Source organism: Sesamum indicum, linkage group LG5 (assembly GCF_026168435.1).
Source record: "Sesamum indicum cultivar Baizhima isolate 11 linkage group LG5, ASM2616843v1, whole genome shotgun sequence".
NCBI lineage: Eukaryota > Viridiplantae > Streptophyta > Magnoliopsida > Lamiales > Pedaliaceae > Sesamum > Sesamum indicum.
This window is the reverse complement of record NC_142661.1, coordinates 18,139,910-18,151,083: the sequence shown is the minus strand read 5'-3', so window position 1 is coordinate 18,151,083 and position 11,174 is coordinate 18,139,910. Positions and strand designations below refer to the sequence as shown.

General features: G+C 33.7%; 2 protein-coding genes across 3 annotated transcripts; both read right to left on the bottom strand.

Annotated features, from left to right (window-relative positions):
- Nucleotides 1–1,062, bottom strand: LOC148788202 (uncharacterized). Its single transcript, XM_088880826.1, has 2 exons — nt 579–1,062; nt 1–289 (listed from the first exon to the last, which is right to left on the bottom strand). Exon 1 carries the CDS (start codon nt 810–812, stop codon nt 591–593), a length of 222 nt encoding a protein of 73 aa, XP_088736952.1. The 5' UTR covers nt 813–1,062; the 3' UTR covers nt 1–289; nt 579–590.
- A 1,088-nt stretch (nt 1,063–2,150) lies between these two features.
- LOC105161673 (FH protein interacting protein FIP2) lies at nt 2,151–9,633 on the bottom strand. 2 transcript variants are annotated; one of them, XM_011079447.3, is made up of 11 exons: nt 9,451–9,631; nt 7,847–7,956; nt 7,173–7,307; nt 6,203–6,358; nt 5,544–5,627; nt 4,864–4,910; nt 4,689–4,762; nt 3,772–3,830; nt 3,511–3,570; nt 2,692–2,772; nt 2,151–2,416 (listed from the first exon to the last, which is right to left on the bottom strand). In XM_011079447.3, the coding sequence occupies exons 1-11, from the start codon at nt 9,497–9,499 to the stop codon at nt 2,363–2,365; spliced, it is 909 nt and encodes a 302-aa protein (XP_011077749.1). In that variant the 5' UTR covers nt 9,500–9,631; the 3' UTR covers nt 2,151–2,362. The 2 variants fall into 2 exon arrangements, with proteins under 2 accessions (XP_011077749.1, XP_088736974.1); XM_088880848.1 differs by lacking the exon at nt 6,203–6,358 and having other exon boundaries at nt 9,451–9,633.
- Nucleotides 9,634–11,174: the final 1,541 nt, after the last annotated feature.

Below are 11,174 nucleotides of genomic sequence, written 5' to 3'. Positions count from 1 at the left end.
TGACCATGAGAAATATAAATATTTGCTGAATATCACAAGAATACAAATAGAAGAAACTAAGAAAAATATGATTTTTTTAGCAAGAATATATAATAACTCCAACCACAGTAATCCATGCAAATATTTTCCCTTGTTTTTGTCATTTGATTGTCTTCCTTTCCCCTTATTCCCAAGTTGCAATCTTCTTCTTTTCCTTTTCCTTTTTTCTTTTTTTGGTTTTTTTGTGAATTTCGAGATTTGAAAGTTGCAAATCTTTTGGAAGACATTGAAGCAAACTCCATGTTATTACCTGCAAATGAAACAAACACAAAGAGCAAAGCCAAAATGATCATAATATCTTTAAATAAAAATAATATATAATTTTATGCGATATTGCTAACGCTAACGACATGGGGTTCGTCTCATATTAACTGATATGAAAATAAACAAGGAAAAGAAAGTATGTAGTACTGTGAAAATTAGACATATACCCACATTTATAAAACGGTATACTACATGCAATAAGCAAATTGGCCAAGATTTGACACAACATGCATGAGAAAAGACGAGTTAGATTCAAAAAGATCAAATATTAATACCTATAGGCATATTTAGTCGCTGTCGCTGCTGCTGCTGTGTCCGTGTTCGTCTCCATCTTCGTGCTTCTTTTTCTCCTTCTTCTTCTTCTTCTTCTCGTCTTTGTCTTTGTCAACATGATCTCCCTTGTGCTTTTCCTCATCCTTGTGCTTCTCCTCATCCTTTTTGTGCTTCTCACCATCTTCATGTTTCTCAAGCCCCAACTTCTCTTCTATCTTGTCGATGATTCCAGACATTGTACTGATCTTACTTTGATTTTTCCTTAATTATAATCTCTATAGAAACCAAGAATTTAATGATATTGATGAGAAATGGGGACTGAGGGGTCAAGTATTTGTAGGCACTCAATAAGTAACAAATTCTTTCTATTCCGCATGATTAGGGTTTTGGTTTGAATTGTACTAACATGGACCACTTATTATTTTTTGGGATATATGTATAATGCGTAATATTGGGGTGATGGTCTTTGTGTCTTTCTTTCTTTTTTTTTTTTAAATGCAGACAACCCCCTGAGTAAGGGGGTATTTGCATCTTATTCCTAAATCTTTTTTTTTTTTTACATTTTTTCATTCAATTTTTTGATATTATTACACTTTGCATTTTTCGAAGAATGATGACTAGATATTCCATCCATGTGTATACACGAGTTTGAACACAATTTTGGGTTCGATAAAATTGTAAAGATTAAATGCAGACACCCAATAATCGTATGGGATGATTTGCACTTTGCGACCCAACCTTTTTACAAAGTAAAAAACAAAATAAATTGAAAAATATTGAAAAAAAATGGAGAAGAGTTTTGGAAAATGGAGGATGTTTTTAGAAAGTTAAGCAAATAAACCACTTTATGTTACAAGCCAAATATAATATAAACTCACAGACAGAATATTTTGTAATTATTCCCTGAAATTTGATGTATTTTTCTTGAGATTGGTAAAATATATATGGCATAATTTTTCATTCGGATGAAAAAATTATCACAATCACTTCATTTTGGCTTTGTAACAATCTACAATTATTATTAGTCCGATTAAATTTTTCTTCAACAACCGACCGCGTATACTCCTTGTTGCATTGAAGTTGCTAAATGCTTCTTTCTAAATTCGAAACGAAATTCTGGTCGATCATGTCAATGAAAAAGAGGATCCTTCATATTCTTTCCGCTGACGAAAATTGACAATAGTAGCGCTTAAGAGCCTTCATTTTAAGGCAGACCCCTAGCAGCCCCAAGGTAGCACCCATGGTTTGAGGTTTGCTTCCTTCATATAAACATGGAAAAGTGCAATCTTCCGCTAAAAAACGACTGACTTATAAACCGGAAAAGAGCAATGGAAATACGCACCGGTAGTTTGATAAGTACCTAAAGGAAGCACATTTAATCAGAAATTCATAAGACAACGTAGTTTATCTTGCTTGATAGAGGTTGATTGGAGAGTAGTTCACATTTCAGAAATATCAAACGTCTTCCTTCTTAGTGCTGTGCTATACTTCTTCTCTTTTCTTTTGGGTTGGTCGGGGCGGGTTTACATCATTATGTCCAGTAGAACTCAGCAGTCAACAAGACTACAGGCTAATAAGCTTCAAACTATATGGAAAGATAAATAAGCTTCAAAGCAAATCGAAATTCCAAAGAATACATATTTACTCTGTATGTAGGCTTGAATCAGTGGAGTTCTGATAGTCTTAGGTGGGAGATAAAATTCCAGCTTTGAAAGAAGATTAAATTATGATACACAATAGAAATATGAGGGTAACCTCTTCGTCTCCACTTTGAACCTCATCCTTTTCACCTGATTGCTCCAAGTAAATTGGCGCCATCAAGTCTTGCGCCTTCCAAGTCCTGTTCGAATGACATGGGACAGAGGATAAACTTCAAATGATGGAGGCAAGCAGAAGATAGAAATAAATATAGAAAACACCCTTCTAGATCACACATGATTAAGTTTTAGTGAATTTCACATTCAGGTATCAGTTAACTTCTACTCATATAGAAGGATATAACTGCATCTTTTGACGGTTAATATTTTGAAGGCATTCTACCCCTCTACTCCTCATCTAAATGTATATGTTGGGGGGAGTATTTTTCTTCCATTTGCAGACTACTATATTACTTACTGTATCACGAAGATTTACATGCCGCAGATAAGCTCTTTGTAGATTGGCGCCTTTCAGATTTGCATTGTTTAATTTTGCACCCTGGGCACAGAAAATAAAGGGGAGTTTATGTATTAGGTTAAGGTCAGTTGATTTCTCCTATTTAATAAACTGTCTATACATTACCACATAAAAAAAAATCAGTTTATAGTATGATATAAGTGTGTGTGCGTGTCTGTTGCAGATAACATCCCAAAATATGCAAATGATGTACTCAGACTAGAATACCAATGCTCAAGTAAAATTTGATAAAGAAGATAGAGACTGCATGCATCTAGAACAATTTATAGATTCAAATATATCAAGTGATACTGGGGGATGTTTCTAACTTTACCAGTCAAATTAATCCCTTCTCAATATCTCTCAATTATAGAAAAGAAATGCAGTCAGACTTCCACAAATGCACCATATCAGGTACGTACTCCCGTTCATATGCTCAGCCGTTCAATTAGGTTTAGAAACAAGGAGCCACACACTAAGCAATAGGTTCATAATCTTGTAAATCTCAATATTTTATAAGAGTTGCTATTACTATAGTTGTGCAAAAATATGTCATGGTACAAAACGGTCTCTCAATGAATCGACTTTTAATTGGTGATATAATTGTCAAGGCATAAAATTCTAAATAAAGAGGAGAGAGATCGAGAAAACAAAAACACCATAGGACATCAAGATAAATGAACTATTCTGCACAGTACAAAAAGAACTTTGCTTTCTGAAACATCTTTACTAGTGTTACAAGGAAATTAGTCACATGGGGAAAAGAAGGAGATCCTTTACCTTCAGATTGGCTCCTTCAAGATTAGCTCCTTCTAAGTTGGCATTGGTAAGATCAGCAGTCTGAGAATTGTTCAAAAGATATTTGCTTTATTTAATACAATGACCAACTAAAGTCAGGCTGAGCAAATAAAAATTTTGTGAGGGATAGATACTCCCAAATAGTTGAGACAGTTATATTTTTATAGCGTCGCTAGAAGAACCAGAAGTGTAAGAAACAAAGGGCCAATAAATTACACAATTCAAATCTTATATATGCTGAACCTGTAGGTGTGCAGAACGCAGATCTGCCCCGCAGAAGCTACAGTCTATCAAACAAGCATCTGTCATAGGACAAAGATAAATTTAACTAATGCTTCCAACACTCACCTAGAAAGAAGAATGAGAAGCCAACATTGTATGAAAACGATGACAAGGGGAATGGATAGCAAAACCCAAGGGCCATTTTTCAGATATCAGTTTAAGAAATCAAACAAGAAACAAGGCCTTATTTTGGGCGGCTAAAAGGCCTAATATTTCAGTTAATTACTTGTCAATGACAAAACTGAAGTACTACATTATTAGGCTTTGAATATAGAAAACATAGTAGATAAATCAATAATAAAATACATTTAAATTATATATATGTCTATATAAACTAATAGATTTATGCTTATGGGTGTGTAAATGTTAATTAATAGTAGTTTCACGCTTATGGATGTATACATATTTTACAGTAATAGTGCATTTGAACTTAATACTATGATTTCCCTGCATATACCACTAGGTAAATATATATTTGCACGAGTTATATAAATAAATATGCTGTGAATACTTACTAAGGTGAAATAATGCAACCATGCAACTTGTTTCCATTAGAGATTTTGTTTACATTTAGTCTGCGCACAGGAGGAAAAATTGTACTTTGAGTGAGTTGATAGACATGCCTTTATCTATATATGCTTACATAGATGAATGTGTTTATTTTTTAAAATATTATCATTGATATGGAGTTAGAAATAAAAATTATTAAAACAGACCAATAGTATGAAACTACAAACATTTCTAAGTGTACCCAGGTACATGGACACTTGTTTTGTTAAACACACCAATACAACATCCCCAAAATTGTAGCTATTTCAGCTTCTGAAGCTATGTCCCAAGAAAAGAACGGAACAGAACAGAAAAGAAAAAGAGTTTACCTTGTAAATTGGCACTCTGAAGATTGGCCCCAGCTAAGAGAGCTCCACGAAGATTAGCTCCAGTGAATTCACATCTTTCATAGTCAAAACAATTATTAGTGATGAAGAGAAGACTATGTATAGAGTTAGAAAGATTCTAATGACTGCTAAAAGCTGCATAAGGAGAGAATCTTACTCTCTCAAAGTTGCGTTGTGAAATATAGAACCCTCAGCATCTACGTCCTGTGCCAAATTAGAGTGTTCCAATGTGACGAGTTGCTATACGAGGCTTCAAACCATGTAGGACATGCAAAATGATGAATCCAGATATCTTGGCACAGTAACAATACACAAGCAAATCCCCATTCAAGATACCTATTATACATTTGTATTAGGGACATGAAATCCTCCCCCACTGGTTAAAATAAGGATGTAGCTTTGAAATTTCTAGAGAATTAAACTTTTGTCTTTTATGTTAAACTCATGCATCAATTAGTGCAAACAATACTTAAGAGATAAAATTTCATCAGCATACCCGCACTAATTCTTCTAACATCTGGTGAAAATGTACTTTTTTTTTGTGTCTCATGTAGTGGATAGAAGATAAAGTTTCATGATACAAAACATGTTTCTAAAATTATGAATAGTTGATCTGAATCATACTAGAATTGCCCAAAACTATATGACGAGCATATCATTTTCTGCATTTGTGCTGACACTAAAATGTTTAGATTATATAAATTAGGAAAAATCCCAAATTTCTAGGTAGGCAATGATATTTACACGTAAAAACTATATGCACGCGTACCAAAATGCACCACTAACCATTTACAACTATCAAAGTGCATTTTCTCATTGGAAGAGAAGAATAATCACCTTGAATTTTGCACATTGAAGATTCGCACGAGAAAAGAACACATTTTTTAGGCATGCATAACTGAAGTCAACAAATGACAGGTCCTGCATTTGTTAACACGATTAGCAAGAAAGAGGTCATTAGGTAATAACAGAGGAGAATTAACATGGTAGAAAAGTGACAGAAACTAAGATCAAATATATTCGACACCTCACAGGCGACATAAAACCTGCACCACTTCCTGTCAGTCATCTAAGGTAGGAGTTTGACTAATCACAGATGAACCACAACTCAAATGCTTTAAAGCAAAAAAGTTTTTCTATGCTTTCAATGAAAACCAAAAGAAAACTGTTCAAGGGAACAACGAGGTGCTATCAGACAAGAACTTGGAGGAGCAAATTCACATTAGATCACATTAATGTAAGAAAATCAACTCAATTTTCTGGATTTGTATCAAAGTATGTTAAATTCTTTAGAGCACTATAGCCAAAGGCAAATTGTAACATATTTCCTAGTTCCGTATCTTTTCTTATCTCAATTTTATATAAATGTCTTCCTTGGGGAAACATTCAAGCAGAGATGGAATCGCCCAGGATAATCCAATGTAAGTACTAACATAAATATTTCAGTCCGCTGAATCGCTTGGGGAAGTCATTCAGGAAGATATGGGAGCTAGTACCAGTTTTGAAAGATCAAGGCCAGATAGATTGACTCCTCGAAATCTGACCCTCTCAGACTGTATGCACTTAATGATATCGATGCGTGTCAATTCAGTGCCCATTTCCTCTTCCTCTTTCCTCTTATTTAAAGATGCTTTAATACCATCCATTAATCCCTGGAATCAAATATGGTTTCCTCAGATGGCAAAAAATATGGAGATATCAACTTTTTTACCATTTCATTTAGTTCATGAAAGAAACAAACAATTAGCCAGAACTAGAAAGTACATGGCATGTATAAGGAAGAAAATGAATAAGTCAATCCAAGTACAAACTATAACTGGTTGAACTTTTCAATCAGCACTCTCAATGTTTTGAATTTTAATAATATTTAGAATTTCGAGCATTTCAACGAATTTGGTTTTAACAGCCAATGGTGTATTATAACAGGTCAAAGAGAAAAAAAAATATGATTGTACTATTGTAGAATACTGAAGCATTTCCAATTATTTCAAAACGAGGAAAGTGTATGCAGGCAATCGGTGGGCAAAGGGGCCATTCATGAGTTGGCACTTTATTCATCATTGCACTATTTATCCATGAAAACCAAGTCAGGTCTTAAACTAAATTGCCAACAATGTTCAACATATTTTATACCTATTGCATTTGTTCTAACTATGAGATAACACATCCATACTCTTCAACTACAAACTCAAGGGCATAAAGTGTCTCCAAACTGAACCACATCAACACAACAAAGACTCTCAGAACTTGCAAGCTTTGGCTAATGAAATCTGGGGACACTGGGTATTACAGATGCATATAAATGATGAAAAGGTTTACAATCAGATAAAAATAGAGAAATCAGAACATAATGTCCTTGGATGGCTTGCTACATAATTTGAAGCAAAAAATTAAGATAATAACAGAAATACATAAGGAACGATCAGAAAAAAAGATGAAATTAGCTAGGCATATTGAATGTCTCACAAGAAACTGGTAATATTCAGCCTCTCGCAGAAGCTCCGAGTATTCAAAATCCTGCAAAGAAGGAACTACACCATCCCTCAACCAATTTAAAATGTGCCGAAAATGTTTCCCATCTCTATCAACGAAAACATAACCCTGCAGCAATACCAGTTGGACGGTTCAGCTATATGAAGTTGAAGACTTAACAATAGAATAATACATCAATGAAAGTTCATGTCTTGAGTAGTCTGTGGCCAACCAAACATATGATCCAGTGACCAGAAAGATGGAAATAAAATATATGTTTGACCCTTATTCATGGTCCTTGAAAAATATGTGAAGCTGGCACACATTATTCGTGTCTAGCATGTAAAAATTAATAAGCTCCTAACTATTCAACAATCAAGATAATTTTTTTTTAACAAATGTTGTAATTGATTATTTACATGTGTGCATAAATAGATGGATAGAGAAAATATGTGTATGTATATTGCCTTCATCAACTAACTTTACAATAAAACAGATGCATTTTCTGCCATTGAAGTGGAAACTACGTTCCTTCAGTGACCCGGTAAGCAAAACTTTCTGCTTTCCCAGTCTTTCGGTCTTCCTGTTGCTGCTGTCTGGATATGAAAATAGTTGCAATAAAGAAAGCTTTTGATAGTATAGACATTTATCTTTCCCTGTGAAAGTACCTTATCAGAGTCCTGACACAGAGTGTGGCGACCACTGAACATCGCCGCAAGCATTGAATCAGGCTCACGCTGAGTCAAGGTGTCAATTGTTGTGCAAAACTTTTTGCCCCCTTAAAAAAAATAACAGAAACTCAGTCTTTTAAAGGATGAATATTATACCAAAGTACTCTAATAAAAGAAAGCTAATGCCAGAGCAAGACGACAGGAACAGTTGCTCAACATTGATCCTGTTGCTATTTCAAGTTGATATTCAATAAATCATCATACCAAGTTCTAGTTGGATAAATACTAAGAAATGCCTAAACAGAAACTTTTGTCAATGATTACTCCATGAAAACCCATGTTCGACAACTTGAAAAATCTCATCAAGAAATTGCAAAAGTTGATATAAAACATCAAGGAAGCATCCTCTGAATTTATAGAAGATGGAGGGAATTGCATCATTTATGTACTAAACTATCATGATGAATTGTGGTATGAAATGTGAATGTCTCCTCAAAAGATCTAACTCCTGTTTCTTGCCTACTGCCCCGTCAAAGAAAAACATGGAAGGGATAGGCATAATTTATAGACTACCAAATTGGAGATAGACTAGAAACACGAGCTTCAAAGTATCTCTAGTATTGACAAACCTATGCACCATTGTTAAGCACCCAATTAGCTTAACAATTTCATGAAGAGTGCACAAATTTATCCTGTTCCCAAATTCAAGAATGTGCTTAAAGTCCAGACCCAAACCCATATGGAAGTTTAAACTGTCAAATTGTTGGCCATGGTCTAAGGGGTTTGAAAACAAAGTAAAAAGCATTCAAGCTTTACGTCAAGACTGATCTCCACCAAGAAAGCAAATTCCTTGATCTTATGGTGACAGCAACTTAAGATCATCTCAAGAAAACTTGACCAAGTAATTTGGCAAAATCAGCCTACATAAAATTCCTTCCATGCCATTCATGGCAATTGAAGTGTTACTACAAACATTTAAGCTTTTCTAATTCAGACTTCCTTGAAAGAGAATAAGCCAGATTCAGAATTAGAATTTCCAACGTAGAAGGTAGTATGAAATAAAACTCTAACCAGTGAACAAATAAACCTCACTTACTGGAGAAATCCTTTAAATTAGCCCTTAAAAGGCCTAATATTTCCACAACTTCAGTTAAAAATGGAAAAATTTCATTGCCCATTCAGACTAGCTCTAGAAATAGAGATACAATATATTTTCTGCAAAACAATATTCATATTTTCAAGCAAAACGATCATATATCTGACACTGGCTTAGCTATCTGTTACACATGCAATGTAAATTAAGTTCCAAATATCGTATTCATATTGTAATTAGTTTCTACATTCTTTTACATTTCAAATAATTCATAAATTTGTACACAGCGTGATCCCAAACGAAATTATTCGCAAAAGAAATATCACAAATTTCCAGCATCAAAATCACTAATTCTGGACATCATAACAGTAGTAAGAATCACACTGGACTGTCACTACACTTCTCTAAATTAAGCTTTTCCAGATAGACCCAAAAAAAATACATAAATACATATAGATATATATATATATATATAGATAGATAGAGAGAGAGAGAGAGAGAGAGATACCAATGTTAAGGCGGATGATGGACGAAGAAGCATTGAAGTTGAAGCTCATCTCGGTTTCGGGGGATTTGAGCTGATTTGACGGGGAGCCTTCGGAGAAAAGCTCAGTCAGTGAGTTGGTATCAAAACGACGAGGTCTAGTTAGTTCTTTATTAAACTTGTAGCGTCCGTTGTCGACGACGCCTGACGGTTTCTTATTTACTTTGGGTTGATGATGTTATTGCTTGGGATACGTAATTGCAGAATGGTCCCCCAACTTTGGTTGAATATTTTAGGTGGCATCTGTTTCTTTCACTAATTTCAGTTCCGCACCGCTCCTCACCTTTTTTCAATATAACCAGCAAGTTGAAGCACATTCAATGCATATGCGTGATTCAAAATCATATTATATTTATTTAATTAAATAAAAGACAGTAAAAATAAAATAAATAAATGATCAAATCCATAAAATTAATTAATTTTACACGTACATGAATAAAAAAATTTATAAAATAAAATATTGATTGATGGATAAATCAAATATTGCCATGTATTTAATTGAAATATTCAAGGTAATATACTTTTCTTACCAACAAAGAAAGCAAATATCAATGATTTGTTAACTTTATATCACATCTTGTAATTAAGAAAATAAATCATGAATGGTCAATCATATTATGCCACGTCATCAAGTAATTATGGCAAAGTCTTCTATGCTACAATTATAAATAGGGGTATTTCACACACAATTTAAGGTACAAGACAAGACACAAGTGAAAACCAGTCAAGAGGTCACTTGACACAGAATTGAAGAGACAATTGAAAATAGAAGCAAAAGAGTATTTAAGAAATCCCAAATCCTCTCAAATGGAAATTAAGGAAATCCATGGCGTTCAAAGCAGAATCAAGACGTTCATCACGGAAATCACTTAAAACCAATATTTGATTTGTGAAGAAATCGAAAGAACTGCGAATTAATGTTGCTAAGATACAAATCCAGCTTGGTAGAAGATCAAAGTGTCAAATCTACCAAGAAATATTCAAATTCAAGTCAAATATTCCAAATTTATAGCGTTCAATTCGAAAATAAGTTGAAAGACCCTTAAATTAACGTTATTGAAGATCCAAATTGATATTGAAGGAGATCAAATTGTCAAGTTCTACCTTCAAAGTCGCCAACGTTGAAGATCACACTTTAAAGTGAAAAATCAGAAGTTTCGAGTAGAGAGTTTACACCCACAAAAAATACAATTAAAAATCCAAAAATTATTTATAATATTTTTCTTATTTCAATAAATTCAGAAACACAAATTTGCGATACAATTACATTTGCCTAAAAAAAAGGAATTAAATACACTTTACCACTCTAATATTAAGGTGGTATCAACCGTTGTACAATATAAATCATCAAATACCCTCTCATTAATTTACAATTAAGAAATTAATTGACAACTTCAATTTATAGATGAAAATTACCATAATAATTTGGTAACTTAAAGTTAGATCCCAGAAACCCAAAGCCACTTATTTTTGCTGAACAATAAAAGACATTATGCAAATACAAGTAGTTTTAATTATATCCAATCATTTTATATAATGCTAACACACAGAATAAAGATAAGTAACTTGATGAGCCCTTTTATAGTTTTCGTGTACTTGTCCAGGTGGTGCTCTATCAAGCCCAATTTTGGTTGCAGTGCTTGATTCTTCATCCTCCGCTTGGTGTTTGGAATTGTCAAGTTTAGAGT

Coding starts and splice junctions, on each gene's coding strand:
- LOC148788202 (XM_088880826.1), bottom strand. CDS start 812: ATGTCTGGAATCATCGACAAGATAGAAGAGAAGTTGGGGCTTGAGAAA.
- LOC105161673 (XM_011079447.3), bottom strand. CDS start 9,499: ATGAGCTTCAACTTCAATGCTTCTTCGTCCATCATCCGCCTTAACATT. Junction 3,831..4,688: donor TCAGAGTGCCAATTTACAAG/GTAAACTCTTTT, acceptor GTCCTATGACAG/ATGCTTGTTTGATAGACTGT. Junction 2,417..2,691: donor ATGTAAATCTTCGTGATACA/GTAAGTAATATA, acceptor TCATTCGAACAG/GACTTGGAAGGCGCAAGACT.